General features: G+C 38.0%; 1 protein-coding gene across 3 annotated transcripts in view; it reads right to left on the reverse strand.

Moving 5' to 3' along the window:
• Positions 1–10,818, reverse strand: part of ARMC3 (armadillo repeat containing 3) — a 91,839-nt gene extending 81,021 nt beyond the window's left edge. For all 3 annotated transcript variants that reach the window (XM_059405003.1, XM_059405002.1, XM_059405004.1), the window contains exons 1-2: positions 10,734–10,818; positions 6,939–6,987 (exon numbers count right to left, since the gene is read on the reverse strand). In XM_059405003.1, the coding sequence (XP_059260986.1) occupies positions 6,939–6,986 (48 nt within the window). In that variant the 5' untranslated portion in view covers position 6,987; positions 10,734–10,818. The remainder of the gene's footprint in view (positions 1–6,938; positions 6,988–10,733) is intronic.
• Positions 10,819–19,456: the final 8,638 nt, after the last annotated feature.

Genomic DNA, 19,456 nt, shown 5'->3' on the forward strand with positions numbered 1-19,456 from the left:
CAAGACATTGCATTGTTTCTTTGGTGTATGCGTCTTCTTCAATAAGTTTACCATCATTTGCTCCGTTGTTCAAGCCGGACCTTGAAACACCCCCCAACTCCTCTTCTTCTCACACAACGCATGCAAACCATCAGCAAATTCTGTCAGCTCTACCCTCAACATGGATCCCAACTATGGCCACTTCTTGCCTGCACAATTACCATCTGGGGCTAGCTGCAGAGTTCATGGCTCCTCTGTTAACAGCCTCTGAATTGGTCTTCCAGTTTTCACTTTCCTTTCACAGTGGAGCTAGAATGCTCTTGTGATTTTTGTTTTAAATATAAATGAGATGCTGCTAATCCTCTACTTGTAGCTCTCCACTGGATTTCCCTTTTTGCACATTAGGAAAAAAACCCAATCATCACCACCATCCCACCACCTTTGGTACCTAGCTTGTACTCCCTGCTTCGTAATTTCCAGACATACCAACTTTCTTGGCATTCCTCACACATACTAAGTAAGGCCTTAGTTATTATTCTCTGGCTGGGGTGCTCTCTCCAGATATTTGCATAGCATACTTCCTCATTCCATTTGTCTTTCTTAAGTGTGACCCCACTGGGAAAGCTTGCCCTGACATGGATTTTATTTAAAGTAGCCTGATCATTCTCCATCCCTATAGACTACTTTATTTTTCCTCATTGATCATTGCTATCTGAATTATATTATTATGTGTTAAGTGACTGTTTCCACCAACTAGAATATTTACTATTCTGGTATTTCAATATTTTTAAAGCTGACTTTATAAGCATGTCAATAAATATGCCATATTAAAACAAGGCTATGTCATGACACAATGACCACAATTGTCAAAGGAGTACATGAAAATATATTTAAACTAAAACTATCATAAATATCTTTAATCCTTCTTTAATGGTTGAGAAAACACTTCAGTATTTTGCCATGTCTTCTGGTCATCCTTAAGAAAAAGGTAATATGGGTTACAAGAAGCTTAAAGGGAAGATTCAAACTGTGAAAGCCACAATCTAGAGGGCTATTAAAAGAGGGAAAATACCAATATTTGGCAGAGAGTGGAGAAACTTGGCATGATATTTGTTTCTCCTACAGAGCCTACAACATTATAGTAATTTTTTATTAAAATGGGTGCTGAGAATAAAATGATAGCTATAACGGAATGCCACACAACTAAATAAATAATACTGTGCTGTAATTACATATCCCATCTGCTTTCCTGTGAGGAGCTCACAGTCAGTCACCAGCAAGCTGGTTGTGAAATTATAATTTCACGCTCTGTACAAAATAAATGATGAACAAAAGTTATTTATAGAAAGAGTGTAATAAAGGGGAAGCATTTTGGCTAAACTTGAAATTTTAAGCTCAGTTAATTAGAGAAGCCATAGACTCATAGAGATATTTTTATATCTCTGGTAAGGAAACAAGATTGTCTAGAACGGTGCTGCCCAGTAGAATTTCAATGATGGGAATGTTCTGATTCTGCATCGTCCAATAGAGAAGTCACAAGCCACGTGGGGCTTTTGGGCACTTGAAGTGTAATGTGATGGAGGAACTGAATTTTTCATTTAAGTTTTAGTTGTTAATTTTGATTGATTTTACTTTAATTATTGTAAATTTAAATTTAAATAACCACATGTGGCCAGTGACTACTGCTTTAGCACAGGTATAAAAGAATACAAAATTATAAAGTTGAACTCAGTGAAAGTATATAAATCATGACAGTTTAGTGACTTTTATGGTACCAATAAGGGCAAATAAAAGGCTTTTTTGATGTCGACTGGAATGTGTTTACTACATCAGTGGTCTCAGGTCACAAGGAACCAATGACACAGGAAAAGAGAGATAAACAGAAGCAAGCAGACTACCACTCTAGTATGAACTTTTAGTAAAGAACATCTAGACATCAGTTAAAATCTGCTAAAACGTGTAAAAATGAAAATGAAAACAGCTAAAATGGTCTCTGGTTTTCTCTATGACCCAAATTAAAGGTTTAGAGCTAGGTAAGCAAGCTGATAATTTTTTATACAGTTTTGTATATGTTTATTAATTTATAATAATTTTCATTAAACTATGACTTTTTAAAGATTTATTTTATTTATTTATTTGACAGACAGAGATCACAAGTAGGCAGAGAGGCAGGCAGAAGGAGAGGAGGGAAGCAGGCTCCCCGCTGAGCAGAGAGTCCCACGCGGTGCTTGACTCCAGGACCCTGGGATCATGACCTGAGCCGAAGGCAGAGGCTTTAACCCACTGAGCCACCCAGGCACCTCTAAACTATGACATTTTATTTATCTGTGATGAGAGCAAAAGACAGGAAAATAAAGTCCCATGAAGCTCCATTTCTGAAATAAGTCCATTTTGGCAGTCGGTGTCAGAGCATTAAGGGTTGCATTCTGAGGTTGATGAAAGCGTCCTGGAGAAAAAGGACCCTGGAGCCATCCCACTCTTGCAAGGAACTGGGTTTGGTTGCCCATGTGAGGGAGCAAGTTCTGTTATTGCCTGTTGCTCTGACTCAATACTCCTCCCCCATATGGCACTGAACTATGGAGAAAAGGTGTTGACGCATGAAAATAAATGTTCTTTAACTTGATACTTAGTGAGATTCCAGAACCATCGTGACTAGTGAGTTTAGATGCTGTGGATTTATCCACTGAAACTTGATTTCCTGAAGTATTAAGCAAATGCTCATAGACTTGAAGACCTGACCATGAATCATAATGGCCACACCCAGGCCACCGGGAACTTCAGTGGCCAGAGGGTCTTCCACAGCTGATCTCCCTGCCTCCTTAGACAATTCATAAAAACTCTAAAGTTTTACAGAGTAATGAAGAGTACCCTCAACTACATGATTCAAAATAACTACTTTTACTAAATTCTTATCTAGTGCCAAGCACTGTTCTAAGCATCTTCTATTTATCTACGTTGTCTCGTTGCTGCGAGTAGATATGAGGTGGCTATCATTACCTCCTCACTGGAGTGGACAGAGGTTGGAAACTTTGCCCCAGATCAAACGATGGATGATGGAGTGAGGATTCAGGTTCTGGCAGTATAACTCTGGAGCCTATGTTCTCAGTCACTGAATATCTTGCCTTATATTAAGTATTGTCTACTAAGATCCTTTGTTAGTAACTCTCTTATGCAATCACTCTACAGGAAGTTTGCCTTTTATTTAAAGCATCACAAACAACCTTTCAGCTAGACATGGAAATGATGTGGGAAGGCAGAATCTTACACTGCTCACTTAAGCTGTATCTTCCCCACATCCAAGCATCTTCTTAGGTAGTAGTCAATTACATGAAAAAGAATGGAAGTCAATAAACCATACAGGCGTATATTAGATGTATGCTTTGACAATGAGAAAATAAGAAAAGCAAAGGGAGCTTTTTGTTTTAACCATATAACTGATCATTCTTCTTTCTGTCCCCATAACCCATTTTAAATAGTAGACGAAAGACTAATAAAAATACAAATCTTTGGAAATAATGTTTTTAGGAACTCTTAAGGAAGTTGTTATTTGTTGACACAGGAAAGTTTATTTTCTTAAGCAGTTATATATTTATCTTTTAAATTTGGTATTCCTTTAAAATTTGTACAAGAAAAATTTGTAGACTTTGAAGAGCTATACCTCAGAAAAAATTCCAAGTTCAGATAGCTTAAACTGTGGCATACTGTTTTGAAGTATTTGAATTTTCAAGATAGAGAGTGATTACATACTTTCACACTAATCTATCAGCTTTATTAACATAAAGTCAGAGTAGGGAAAGGATGGAAGGACCTTGAGGAAAGGCAGTAGTCAAGGACCATTGGTAACTGTAACATGCCTTTTTTTGGGGGGGGGGTGTCTCACTCTATTTTTTTTAAAGTATAATTAACATAGGATATCATATTCATTTCATGTGTACAGTATGATTCAAAAATTCTGTACATTTCTCATTTCACATCAAGATAAGTGTATTCTTAGATCTCCTTTATCTCATTCATCCCCCACCTACCTTCCCTCTGGCAACCACCAATTTGTTCTCTGAATTTAAAGTCTGTTTTTTCTGTTTGTCTCTTGTTTTGTTTATTCATTTGGTTTTTTCTTAAATTCCATGTATGACTGAAATCATTAGGTATTTGTCTGTCTTTGATTTCCTCCTTCACTTAGCATTATACCCTCTAGGTCCTTTCATGTTTTTGCATTCTTTTTATAGCTGAGTAATATTCCATTGTATGTATATATATGTGTGTGTGTGTGTGTGTGTGTGTGTGTGTGTGTGCATGTGTGTATATATATATATATATATATATATATATATATATATATAAATCTCATACCTTCTCTATCCATTCATCTATGAAGGGATACTTGATGCAATCCCTATAAAAAATACTAACAATATTTTTCACAGAACTAGAACAAATAATGCTAAAATGTGTACGGAACCACAAAATATCCCAAATAGCCAAAGTAATCTTGAGAAAGAACAACAAAGCTGGAGTTATAACAATACCAAATTTCAAGATGTGCTACAAAAGCTATAGTCATCAAAACAGCATGGTATTGGCACAAAAATAAGACACATAGATCAATGGAACAGAATAAGAGCCCAGAAATAAACCCATGCTTATATGGTCAATTAATCTTCATCATAGGAGGCAAGAGTATACAATGGGGAAAAGGCAGTCTCTTCAACAAATGGTGTAGGGAAAAGAATGAAACCGGATGACTTATACCACACACACAAATAAACTCAAGTGGATTAAAGACTTAAATATGAGACCTGAAACCATAAACTCCCAAAGAAAACACAGGCAGTAATTTCTTTGACATTGGCCATTGCACACGCTTTGGCTGTCCCTAAGGCTGTCGTGAACCTCATGAGGAAACAAGAGCTAGATTTCTGGTAATGCTAGGATTAAAACTGTTTCTCAAGCCCTTGACTGTGCCCTGCAAGGACTGCAATACACTGCAAAATTATAGAAAGTGTATTAGACAAATATTTCTGTTGTTTAATAGTCTCTTAATTCCAATTTTAATCAGTGTTCGTCAGCAAGTACTGTGTTCATTAGTCCACTTTCCGGTAATAAGATGTCAATAACGCTGTTTTGTGGGGCACCTGACGGGCTCAGTGAGTGGAGCATGCAACTCTTGATCTTGGGATTGTGAGCTTGAGCCCCACACTGGGTATAAAGATCACTTAAAAGTAAAATCTTGGGGCACCTGGGTGGCTCAGTCAGTTAAGCAACTGACTGTTGACTTAGGCTCAGGTCATGATCTCAGGTCCTGGTGTGGAGCCCAGCACTTGGCAGGGAGTCTGTGTGTGCCTCTTTCCCTCCCCCCTCAGCCCCTCCCCCTGAGTGTTCTCTTTGTCTCTCCCCCTCAGTTAGATAGATAGATAAATAAAATCTTTTTAAAAAATAAAATAAAATCTTTTAAAAAATGCTATTTTGCAATAAAAAGTGGTAATGTAAAAACAAGAGAATTTGGAATGTTTTAGGAGTATGTCCAAAGGGAGAACAACTAGAATGATGAAAATGTATCATGAACCACAATGACCATCTATCTCTGCAAAGATTTCCTAGACCTGAGCAGACAGATGCTTCTGCTGTCTTTGTTCCCAACTGTACTGAAGGATCATCCACAAGGAGTTATGTAGGGTGTGTGTGTGTGTGTGTGTGTGTGCCCGTGTCAGAGTCTAAAGGAGTCCCATAATAATAGGTCTTATTTACTAGTGTTAACTATGTGCCAGGTACTGAAAATTTGATGTGCTTTATTTCATTTTAATTCCTACAACAACCAAAATGAATTGGACATTATAATTCGCACTGAAGAAATTTTTTTTTGAAAAGCTGAAATAACTCAGCCATAATTGGCAACTGTGCCAAATAACACAGCTCATGAGAGGCAGAGCTGGGATGTAGCTCACTTTGTAACCACAAAACTCCAGTGTTGTTGGGAAGATCTTGTGCTAAGCTCAGCTTCCCTCAACTATAAAATCCTGTGAGTCTACTAACTGACTATAAGCACTTTTTTATGTACATTTTATTTGAAGAAAATGATACCAAATGTCTGTTTCAAAAGAAGTTTCCACACTGAAAACTGTCCAAGTTCATTTTCTATTTTTAACACAATCTTTCAGTAATTGATAAGCCTTAAAGAAATAAGATAAAACCATGATTTAAAAGAGACAGGGGGTGGGCACCTGGGTGGCTCAGTGGGTTAAAGCCTCTGCCTTCGGCTCAGGTCATGATCCCAGGGTCGAGCCCCTCATTGGGATCCAGCCCTGCATTGGGCTCTCTGCTCGGCGGGAAGCCTGCTTCCCTTCCTCTCTCTTTGTCTGCTTCTCTGCCTACTTGTGATCTCTGTCTGTCAAATAAATAAATAAAAATCCTTTTAAAAAATTTAAAAAGAGAGACAGGGTTTCGTGTTGTAGGAAATGCATTACTCAAATATTGGGAATAGAAAAAGAGGGTGAACCCACACTTTCGTCTCCATAGAACTGGAAAATACAAGACTTCTGATGTCCAAACGGCAGTCTTCAGACAACCTTCTACCCCCATCTAATAGCTATAGCATAAACTCTAGTTATCTTTGAAAATGCACTTGGATGATTAACATTAATGAGAGACAGGCAAATATAAATTTAAAATATTTAAAAGAACAAACCAAAACTATTTGCTCATTAACTAGGCTTATAAACATGCCATCCACATACTGGAAAAGCTAATAATTACTCTCTAATTGTGCTAATTATGTAATGACAACATTGTAAATGTTTGTTTATATAATGTTAGATTTCTCTAACTAATCTTATCATTAGTCAGACTTTGGACTTCTGCCATTGTGTACTCATGTATATACTGGTATGTGCCAAACTGTTTGAACAATTTATTTTTAAAACCGTTGTTAATGTGCTACTATAATATTCAAATCAGATACTTACCACATCCTTAGGAGGTGGTTCTGCTTCCTTCTTTATCTTTTTACCCATTCTGGAAAAAGATGCAATAAATAGTTAAATAGGAGCGCCTGGGTGGGTCAGTTGATTAAGCATCTGACTCTTGATCTCAGGGTTGTGAGTTCAGGCCCCATGTTGGGCTCTAGGCTGGGAGTGGAGCCTGCTTTAAAAAAAAAAAGGTCATTTGTACATTGTTTATACAATGTACAAATCTATGTCACCTATGCCCTTAGAAAGAGATTTATTTCCTCATTTTAACTGTACATGAAAAGAGACTATGCTACTAATATTAGTATTTCTACTAATATATGTAGAAATTATTGTACATGTACAAATATGTTACCTACATTCTTATTTCAAATTCTCAGTGTTTTTGGAATTTTTTGAGCATTTGTTCTGGCTTCCAGGTCGTAAGGAAGACAATACATTAGAGACAAAACTTTTACTTACATAACCGGGAATAGTTTACCATGCTTACAGCTCACTTAGAGGGCTTGGGAGACTAAATCCAAGTTACTTTTGAGATCTGCAAGAATGTTTTGCCACAAAAGGATGGATTTTGGACTGCTTTCTCACACTGATCTATCCTGAGAGTATCTGGTGAACACTAGGCATTCGATATTTATAAAAATCATTAACCGTTTTTCCTGGGAGTATGATTTTATATATAATACCCAAGACATACCAATACTAAACTAACATTGGTGTCATTTTCCCAAATAACCAGAAGTTTTCTCTAATATAACCCATAGCTCAATAAAAAAAGTAACTCAGAATGTGAAGAGTTGTATATTGGAGAAATTGGGGCTCTTGCTTGCAAGACCCTTTTTACCTCACATGTCCTTGACTGTGCAGGAAAAACGTCAAGAGCATTGTTACTCACAGTTGATACACCACAGAGGAGTAACTCCACTTGGGTACAGAGGACTTTCCCGATGTTGATGACTGCTAGAATAACCCCAGAAATCTTTTGAATTTTCTCCCATGAGAGCTTGTGGGGTTGTGCTTGGCATTTGTGCAATCTCAGATGGTATAAACTAGTCTTGAGGAAATTACTATAGTTTCCAGAGAAATTCTGGGAAGGAAAAATCCTTGGAGAGAATCTACAATGTCAGAGTTAGTCCAGATAGTCTGTCAAGATACAACTGCAACTCCTAGCATTAGGGACACTGACCCTAATTTATCACATATTTTTAAAAGCCACATGTTCCTAGAAAAACTCCTAGTTACTTCTGAAATGACATCCCCAAGCTCAGGTCACATAAATTTCAAGATCTTTGAGGGTCTGGGCAAGTTTATGCTGTGATGCACTACCTCACATTATATCCAATATATTGAACATTAAAATGTACCCACATTATCCATTAAATACAATTTTTTCTTAAAAAGTCTTGAAATTAAGCATTTGAAATTATTCAGCAGTTTGTGCACTTGGAAATTCTTACAAAATGAGAAAACTGTTTTCAAATGTAACAATATTAATTTAAAAATTTAACATTAATTTTTCAATTTTCTTTTCAGATTTTAGAGGCAATATTTTTTTCAAAATTCAAACATCATCTCATAGATGCTTAACAAGCACAAAGACCCTAGGCTTTTGTCTATAATATTCCAAGCAGATGCACAAAAACTATTCTGGATGAATGAAAATCTATCCTACGACTGACCTCTAGGAAAAGGAGACTTCACAGCTCTTTGCAACCAATTCCAAGATACAGCAGACTTTGATTTATATAAGAACTGCTTCTGAATAGTGTTTGAGAACTGAATTACACCTGTAATTCAGAATTACTGTAGGTAATCTGATTTTCACTCAGGAACTGATTTTTCCCATTTTAAGATAGTGGCTTTGAATAATTGCATATTGAAGAGTGCAGAGGTTGGAATAGCCTTAACACAGGATTATAGCAATGGAGCTGTTCCTACGCAATACCCTGAAGTAGGAAGCATTTAGTTTGTGTTTTTATTGCCACCTTGAGCATAACAGTTAATGCAGGAGGAAGTATACAACTGACATAGAGCCAGAGGCAATAAACCTCAAAAATAATCCTAAGGTGTTTTTTTTTTTTTAACTTTGTAAATTCAACATTTTACTTAAAATCAACAGGCTACAACCAAATTACCTTATATTATTTTATTCTTTAAAAAATTGTTTTCCTTTAAAGCTTCAGAGATGTCAAATTAAGAAAATAAATCCTTTCTACTGAAGCAAACCTGCTTTCCTTGACTATTTTACCACCTGCCCATTGATGACTTTTATTGTGCTAAAATAAACATACTATAAAATTTGTGATTTTAATCATGTTTAAGTGTATAGCTCTGTGTCTACTGTCTACTTTATAAGGTCATACATTTCGTTACAGAAAATTTGGAAAACAAGGAAGGGCACTTGGATTTAAAAAAAAAAAAAAGAATCACTCAGGAAAAAACTGAGGGAGATCAGCACTATTTCAATATAGTTCCTTTTTCGTGTGTTTTCTACAGTGATTTTACCAGCCTACCTGGATTTCTAGCTCCTATTCTCAACTTCCTAATATAGTAGGAAAATGGAACCATTTTCCTCCTATATTAAACCGATGGACAAGTTCAAGAGAGTTCATTCTCAATTTATTGCTCCAATCATCTCCAATGAATCAGCATATCATGTCATTTAAAATAATACTGTAGGGGCGCCTGGGTGGCTCAGTAGGTTAAAGCCTCTGCCTTAGGCTCAGGTCATGATCTCAGGGTCCTGGAATAGGGCTCTCTGCTCAGCAGGGAGCCTGCTTCCTCCTCTCTCTCTGCCTGTCTCTCTGCCTACTTGTGATCTCTGTCAAATAAATAAATAAAATCTTTTTTATTTTTATTTTTATTTTTTTTAAGATTTTATTTATTTATCAGAGAGAGAGAGGGAGAGAGCGAGCACAGGCAGACAGAATGGCAGGCAGAGGCAGAGGGAGAAGCAGGCTCCCTGCCGAGCAAGGAGCCTGATGTGGGACTCGATTCCAGGACGCTGGGATCATGACCTGAGCCGAAGGCAGCTGTTTAACCAACTGAGCCACCCAGGTGTCCCCTAAAATCTTTTTTAAAAAATAAAATAAAATAATACTGTAAAGCTCACTATTTATCCGAACAGTCTCCTATTGCTGAGCACTTGTTTCCAATTTCCTGAAATTACGGGTAAGTCTGCAATGAACATCCTTAAACCTAAAATGTTCACCCACATTCTGCACCTGCTTCTCTAAGGTAAAGGAAAATAAATGAACTAAATAAATGAAAAGGCATGAACTTCACGGCATTGGGTACGAAAACAAATCTGCTTTAAATGTGCATCTTCCCGATTATTAGAGAGGCGCCACATTTCCCCCCCGAAAATGTACCAGTTATTTGTACTTCTTGGTGAACTTTCGGACTACACGACTTTAAATTTTAGTCTAACGGGGAGATCTTTTTTGAGAAAACTTACGGGGAGGAGGAAGGCTAGAACAAGTGGGGACTCGCTTCTTGATTTGCTGAGAGTCAAGAAGCGGAATCTTTCAGATGCCCTCTCCGGGCCTCAGTTTTGTCACCTGTTAAGCGGCAGGCAGCGGGATGCTTAGGAAGCCCACCCCGACCCCCGTCTAATACTGCGGGCATAGAGCAGGGACCGACAACCCCTCCAAGGTGTTCGTTCGTTCCCTCAGGTGGCCCAGATGTCCCCACCCGCGGGGCACCTTCTCCTTGCCCAAGTTCTGCTGGGACCTTGGCCCTGGGCCTCTCCAAACCGGGGGAGTAGCTGCTCAGCCGCACTCCTGCGTTTACCTGCCAGGAGATCCCTCAGAGCCGCGGCTCCTCGGACCTGGAGAACTGCACCCGCCTCCGCTGGCGCGCGCCTCCTAGGCCACTGTTGTTCTTGGTTGCTAGGCGACACCGGGCCGCGGCTGCGCGCGCAGCGGAGCGCGCGCCTCCGCCCAGGAAGCTCGTGCTCGGCAGCCAGAGGAACTCATTGTCCCGCCTTCAGAAAGCGCTCCCAGACTCCACTGCTTTGAGGCAGGATAGACGGGAGAATCCTCCACTTCCTAGTAGCTGCAGGCGAGCGCAGGTGCAAACTGTAAATCAGCAGGCGTGCGGCCTCAGCTTCTCGCCTGTGGACTGGTTCTGGATTCACCAACTCGGAGATGCTACCGCTTTCTCCCCAGGACAGGGCTGGCCAGAATCCTGGGATGATTTACAAATCTCCACTTTCTGTCCGGACTCCACGAAGCCGCAGACCTGCAGGGCCCAGACCCTGCGTGCACTAGGATGTCTAGTCTGCCCTCCCAGAACTTATCTTGGCCCTTCAAAATCTCCCCTTCCGCCTTTCTTTCCTCTTCATGCATTCTTCCCAATGGCCTAGACCTCCGTTTCCCTTCTTCGTCTTCCACCCTCCCCTCCAATCAGCAGTTAAGGCAATTGGCCCTCTTCATTTTGCCTTGTATTCATTCAAAAATATTTATTAAGCATCTACTATTTGCCAGGACATGTGCAACTTGTGTAATTCTTGGAACATTCTTTCATTTCTATTTAGTTAAGCCCAGCTCAAATGCCGTCTTCATAAAATACTCTTTGATCGGATCTTAGCAACAACAAAAAAAAACAAACAAACAAGCAAACAAAAATATCTCCCTCTCTTGAATTCCTATCACACTTTTAAAACTCCATCCCTTGCCTGCCTCTGCTGGTCCCCCAGCCCTAGGAGAGTTAGATGTTTCTTATAGTTGCTTCTTTCATATCGCTTTATGTCCTTATATCACCTTTTAAATTACCTGATAAACAACTTTATTCATATTTAAGAATTTTTATATTAAATTTTCTATCAAATAACTTGTGATTTCTATCTTCTGGTTGGGATTGGGCGTTAAATAATACACTCCTGGATCTTCAGCCTTTTCCCCTTCGATATGGGAATACTGTGAAGTCTCTCCTTTGCCTCATACAAAAAGCAGAAACAAAAAACCTCCTTTCAACCTGTATTTCCTTCATTCCATTTTTCTCTTTCTCTTCTTGACTGAGTTTCCAAAACAGTAGCCTACATTTGATATTTCCACATGTACTAACTTCCATTCACTCTTTAAACCACAGCGATCTGGTTTGATCCCACTGCTAAAACTACTCCTATCCATTGGCTGTTTCTTGGTTTTCATTCTTCCTGACATCACTGCTGCGTATAACTCTCTTGATAATACCCCATTCTTGAAACACCTTCCTTGGTTTCCTTGATACTACTTGTTCTTGATCCTCCTACTTTTATGACCACCATTTAAGGTCTTTTCTATATAGACTTAAGTGTTGATATTTCCCAGGGTCCTGTCCCTGGTTCCCTTCCCATACTATATGCTTTTCGAGGGTGATCTTTATTTTTGTGACTTCAACTGCCATATATATAGCTCCCCAGTAGACTTCAATACTGAGCTCTAGGTTCACATATCCTTCCTCTTACTGGAAAGCTCTAACTGGATGTCCACAGGCATCTCAAATATCAACACTACTCACCTGAACTCATCATTTCCCTTTAGGAATATGTTTTTTCTATGTATCAAGAGGTACCACTACCCATCTAGATACCCAAGCATGAATTGTGAATGTCATTTTGGAACCATTTTCCTTCATACTCAGTTACGTGAATTCCCCTAAAACTGTGTTGAATTTATTCTCACCTTTCCATTCCCATAGCTAAAGCACTGAATGTCACCATCCTTTACCTGATTTCATCTAACAAGACTTCTGACAGGTCTATCTCCCTCTAGCTTCATCCTAGCTTCAATCCACCTTCTCCAAGATGACCCAAGTAATCTTTGTAATTTGTTTCCCTCTTTGCTGGCTCCCAACCACTCCACCACATGCAGGATGAGATACAACAAGATTCTTAAATTAGCATTCCAGAGCTTATTCTGGCTGACTCCTTCACACTGCAATAACTTCTCTAATCACTCAAGAAAGAAAGAAAAGGAAAGAAATGGCAAACTGTGGGCATAATTCTCAAGTACACTATGACATTTTATGCCCTTCACTCTCCTAATTAGGATAAAAACCATCTATTTGTCTTTCAAATTTTATCTTAGTCATGATTTCCTCCACAAAGGCTTCATTGGCTTCTCCAAACATGGTGAAACATTTCTCATTTTTTTGCCATCACTGCGCCTTACACTTGCTCTATTTCTGCTCTTTTCACAAGATACTGTAATTTATTTGTTTATGTGTGTGTCTCCCCACCTTAGGCTATTTCTAAATGTTCCTAAATAACTAACATTTGTTGAATGCCCATATGAGCCAAGCAGTGATGAAGCATTTAATTGCATCATTAAATCCCCACCATAAGCCTTTCAGGTGGAAAAGAAATAATTAGTGTAAGGTCACTCTATTCATAAATGGCAGAGCCAGAACTTGAACTGAAGTCAACTTGAATTTTATAGCCTTGTTCAGAACCAATGCATCATACTAGCCCATCCTGAAAATACACTTAACAGTGTTAAGTTGTAGAGACAAATTGTAGAGTTTTCATAAAGCAATTTAAGCTACTCTCTTAATTATTTTCCCCAGGCTCTTAGTCTTTACTGTGCATGTCTATATTTTGGGGTCCTTTTTATTTTAACATATATAACTGGATGATTTTTGATAAATGTTTACAGTTGTGTAACCATTACTACAATGAAGCTGTAGAGCATTTCCATCATCCCCAATTTTTTTCATGCCCCTTTGAAGTCAGACTTTTCCCTCCAGCCTTCTTCTCCAGGAAAAACTGATGTTTTCTCTCCCTATAATTTTGGATTTTTAGAATATCTTATAAATTGCACCATGCAATATGCTGCCTCTTGTGTCTGGCTTCTTAATTTAGCATAATGCTTTTGAGATTTGTTCATAGTATGCATGTATCAATAGCTTGTCTCTTTCTGTTGCTGAGTAGTATTGCACTACATGGATATACAACATCCAATCACTGGTTGATGGACATTTGGGTTCTTTCCAATTTTGGACTGTTATAAATAAATCTGCTCTAAACATTTATACACAGGTTTTTGTGTGAACATATGTTTCCCCTTCCTTGGGAAAATACCCAAAAATGGAATTTTTGGGTCTTATGCCATGTGTATGCTTGATGTTATGAGAACTTGCCAAACTGTTTTTCCAGAGGATCTATACTATATTTGCATACCCACTACCAATGAGTGATTGATCCAGTTGCTTCCTATGCTCTACAACACTTGATATTATCAGGCCTTCAAATTTTAGCCATTCTATTGGGTGTGTAGTAGTGTCTCCTCTGGTTTTAATTTGCTTTTTCTTCATGATTAATGATCAGCTCTTTCTACATTTTGTTAACCATGCTTATATCTTCTTTTGTGAAGTATCTATTCAAATATTTGTCCTACTTTTAACTGATCTGTTTGTCTTATTACTATTGCCTCATAATAATTCTTTATATATTCTGGATACAAGTCATTTGTCGTATATAACTTGGAAATATTTTCTGCCCAGTTTCATCATAGTGGAAAATTAAATGTAGAGAGCATAATTTAAACACGTGGGTTGCTCATTGCTACTGGGTTGGTCACTGTTTCTAGGTCTTCTCAGAAGCCTGGTGAGGCTACGAATTCAGCACACATTATAAATCAGAAATTTATAGATCCAGACTGTGATTACAAGAGACAAGGTATTGTGCGGCAGTCACTGGAACTCTCTGGTTCTCTAGCAATCACTTAAACTTAAAACTCTAAGCCTGTCATTTTCTGTCTCAGAACTACTAAATATAATTAGAAGTAATTTGCCCAGTCTGCATCCCGTATGGTGCTTTTGTTCACTACACTCTGCTACAGCATAGCCACTTTTGTCCTGTCAAAACTCTCCAAAAAGTACTTCTTTCTAGGAGACCACAGGTGATTCCCATCAGAAATCCTCTCAAAGTAAACAGATCTCTTCACTGTTTTCAAACTCACTCATGTTCAACAACCACTTCCAGATTTACATCTTTGGATTTCTAAGGTCAGCAGCTGCTTCTGGTACCAATTACTGTATCATTTGAAGTTCCACTATGGACAACAAAATCTATTCTAGTTGACAGAGAATTCAAGATTTATAGCATTGTTGCAAGGGCTGAAGGAACAGGTGCTAGGCTTTCAGAGATGATTTTGACAAACAGTACTGCAAAGCATTATCCACAATAGCAAAGATATGTAAACAAACTAAATGTCCATTGACAGATGAATCGATAAAGAAAATGTGTATCTATATACAATGGAATACTATTCAGCCATAAAGAAAGAAATTCTGCCATTTGTGACAATACAGATGGACCTTGAGAGCATTATGCTGAGATAGGTCTGACAGAGAAAGACAAATATTGTATGATCACACTTAGGTTTGGAATCTAAAAACACTGAACTCATAGAAACAGAGTAGAATCATCTTTGTCAGGAATCAAGAGGTCGGGAAAAATGGAGAGACATTTGTTATTAGATGAATAAGTTCCAGAGATCTAAGATAGAGCATGGTGACTGTAGTTAACAATAACTGTATTATATACTTGAAAACTGTTATGCAGGTAAAGCTTTAATATTCTCACCACCACTGCAACTACAATAAAACAGTAATTATGTGAGGTGAAGGATATGTTAGCTAACCTTATTGTGGTAGTCATTTTACAATATATATGTGTGTTAAATCATCACATTGTACACCTTAAACTTATACAATGTATGTCAATTACATCTCAATAAATCTGGGAGCAAAATAAATATATTAATATATATTAATAAATACATAAATATATATCAGTATTTAAATATTTATATATAATATACAAATAAATATATCTCAATATATCTTTTTTTTTAAAGGTTTTATTTATTTATTTGACAGAGAGAGATCACAAGTAGGCAGAGAGGCAGGCAGAGAGAGAGGAAGGGAAGCAGAACAGAAAGCCCGATGCGGGACTCGATCCCAGGACCCCGGGATCATGACCCGAGCTGAAGGCAGCGGCCCAACTCAATATATCTTAAACATAGGGGCAAAAGTGGGAAACCAACAAAACCAAGGAATCAGAAACCTTAAATCATGCAGAATAATGAGGATTACCTGAAATTCACATGTATGCTCTCCAGTAATTCATTTAATCCTCAGCATTTTTTTTTTTTTTTGTCATGGAAAAGTTATGAAGTGAAGCAACAGTGCCTAGCAAATCAGGCCATCTCCCCTCCAAAAAGATTTGAACTTCTTAAAGCATCTGTGAGCTTAAAATTTTAAAAAGAATAAATTTTTTATGAAACCAGTTACACCTGTATGAGATGAAGTTTAATTTCATAGCAATAGCCAACTCACATACATAATTATAGAATCACTCAATTAAACAGCCTATGTTAAAATTGCCCATGTTTGGGGTGAGCAAGATAAGAGCATGGAAAAGATGTAATTTTTGAGCAATATCACAAGTAGATGCATTTACAGTATGTGAGTTGCCATAGAGATAGCTCTAATCTAGAAATCAAACATTGATCAATCTGTAGGCAATACAAAGTATACCCAGTTAACTAATCTAGTTAGACTACCTAAAGAGAAAAGCTTCAAAAAAACTATCATTTGTTCTGCAGAAAGGTACCAAAACCAACTTTTTGAGATAAGATATTTAAAGTGCTAAATGAATATGTTGAAACAAATAATATAAATTAGGTAAAATGCTTAAGATGTGTATGCTGATATTTTAGTTCTAAGTCAAAGGATGTATATCAATAGTTGGTTTCCAAAATGCCATCTTTGACTATTAATTACAGAGAAATGTTGGTGTAAAATTTTTCCATGGACCTGTTTTCCACATTAAATGATATTCTCAGAATGGTGAATCTAAGCCACTAGAGTCATACTTGTTTAGAAGTTTATGCAAAGAATTAAGATCAGAAAAATATACTACCAGTTCCTACCAAAGAGGAAGACCAAAGAAAATTTTCTCAAGTTTCTGAGCTAAAAAGGAAATGAAATTGTGAGTATAACTGTGGGTATAAATGATTCTTACTTGCAGATAAAGGCTGGTTTATCAGTTCAAAAAAAAAAAAAAAAAGTGTCAACAAGGGGCGCCTGGGTAGCTCAGTTGGTTAAGCAGCCACTCTTGGTTTCGGCTCAGATTATGATCTCAGGGTCTTGGGATCGAGTCCTGCCTTTGCACTCCGTGGGAGAGTTTCCTCCCTCTCCCTCTGCCCCTTCCCCGGCTCACACACAATAGATGTGTTCCAGAAAACATGTTTTTGAAAAGCATTTTTGGAATCTAATTATACTTTAAGAACATTAAGAGAGTTCACTATTTAGGGAAATCTGGAGATGAATCACCTTATACTGAAAAAGAAAAAAGCCCTTCAATAAAAGAAAGCAATTATCTATTATTTATCTACTTTACAAATCTAAATTTGTTAAAGTGAGGGGGTACATTTGTATAATTTAGATAATTTATCATTGTATGTTTCTTTTAATGTATTCTTTGAACTCCTTTCCATTCAAATTGAATTAGTCATATGGCTGATTGTTGTAAATCAATTGAACTTGGTTGAAGATAAGTAATAAAAATGTAACTTCTGTCTGTAACATTCAATTCAGTGTTAGCCATGTAAGAAAAACCATAAACAGTATGGTAACCTTCCACCTTTCCTAGAGCCTAGCATACATGTTTGCCAACATGTACTATAAATAGTTGCTATTTTTCTCAAAAGTAGATTGCCACAAGGCAGTTTCTTCTACCACAGTGTGTTATTTAAAAGTTATCTGCTTTTTTGGCTGCTGTTCAAGAGAGTTCTTTGCCTGTAAATCCTCTTTATCTCATGCAATGGTTGAAGCAAAACCTTGGCAGAGTTTCAGTGCATTTGTCTCTTTGAACCAGGGGAGAAAAAAATTAAGGACCCCAGAGACTGACAATGTTTTGCAAATGGTCACGAATCAGTGGGGAGCCCCGTTGGCTTTTCAAAAGTGTAATATCACTGAGTACCCACTGTGAAAATGAGATCTCCTCACATGAAATGAAGCCACACCCTAAAAAAGATCATTTAAAAGCCTGAGAGAAAGTTTCCAAATAAGCAATATTCATTGTTTATTTTACTCCAGGCCTTGAAAATCAGCCTAACTTAGTGGACTGGGTCCATAAGTAGGACTCATTTAGCTCTTAGACTTGATATTACATTCCTTGGACTCTGAACTCAGTTTCTGTAATTTGCACTATGGAAATACCAGCTTGTTTGCTAGAGGTTGTGGGGTTGAGGAGAAAACAGGATGTATTCCACTTAAAGAAAAAGATTGATAACAGGTGTCTCAGACAATATATTTTTTTGTGAGGACATCTCATGCTATGAAGGAAGACTTAGAATGACTTCTCCCACTAGCCAGATACCTAAATGAAATGTGAACCTATGCTTATGGAAGAACAGTAGAAACTATGGTCTCAACAATCCCTTGACATGAAGATTCCTTTAGTTTGGCCTCTGGCATTCAGCGTGCTTTAAGAAAGAAGGAGAAGAAGAAACAGCAGCAGCAGCAGCTGAACAACTCTGTCTATTTAACAATCTCAGCTTAAGGACGCCTGGCACTGAAAATAAGTGGGTTGATCAAAAATACAACCCAGATCAGAAGCACCAAAATAAACTCTATTGAATAACCTGGGACTCCCCAAGAAAACCAGTGTTTTGGTGGTAGAAAGAATGGTGCTCCAAGCCCTTCTCTTTGGTGAGAGGTAAGATCCAATAGCAAATTGTAGGCCAGGATGCCGGGTCAGATCTCACGTTGGCTTTCTTAACCAAATGGGCCGAAGATTTTGGTTGGATCATGACAGATAAGTGATTATTGCCAGTAAAGGAGTCTGAGCATAAGCCTTTCCAGGAGCAGGTGCTGACTATCATCCTGGATCCTGACTATGGAGGGTCCTTTGGCCCCTCCTTATTTGAAGGACTAGGCCACCCCACATGGATCTGGTTCTAAGGCAAGATCATTTTAGGTATAGTTAGTTTAGTTTCTACAAATTATTGGAGAATTGTGTCTAATTTAGGACAAAATTATCAATCTTTCATTTCCAAATTTTTTCATTTTCCATCATTTATTTCAAAAAATGCCAAGTAAAATAAGCTTTAAAAACAAAATTGGGACACTTGGGTGGCTTAGTCAGTTAAGTGTCTGCCTTTGTTTGGTTCAGGTCATGATCCCAGGCTCCTGGGATCGAGCCCCATGTTGTGTTTCTTGCTCATCAGGGAGCCGGCTTCTCCCTCTGCCTGCCGCCCCCCGACTTGTGCTCTCTCTCTCTCTGACAAATAAATAAATAAATGAAATATTTTTTAAAAATGAAAATTCTTACTTAAAATTAATTTAAATTGGGGGCACCTGGGTGGCTCAGTGGGTTAAAACCTCTGCCTTCGGCTCAGGTCATGATCCCAGGGTCCTGGGATCGAGCCCCGAGTCAGGCTCTCTGCTCAGTAAGGAGCCTGCTTCCTCCTCTCTCTCTGCCTGCCTCTCTGCCTTCTTGTGATCTCTGTCTGTCAAATTAA

This window comes from Mustela nigripes, chromosome 6 (assembly GCF_022355385.1).
Source record: "Mustela nigripes isolate SB6536 chromosome 6, MUSNIG.SB6536, whole genome shotgun sequence".
In the NCBI taxonomy this organism is placed as follows: Eukaryota; Metazoa; Chordata; class Mammalia; order Carnivora; family Mustelidae; genus Mustela; species Mustela nigripes.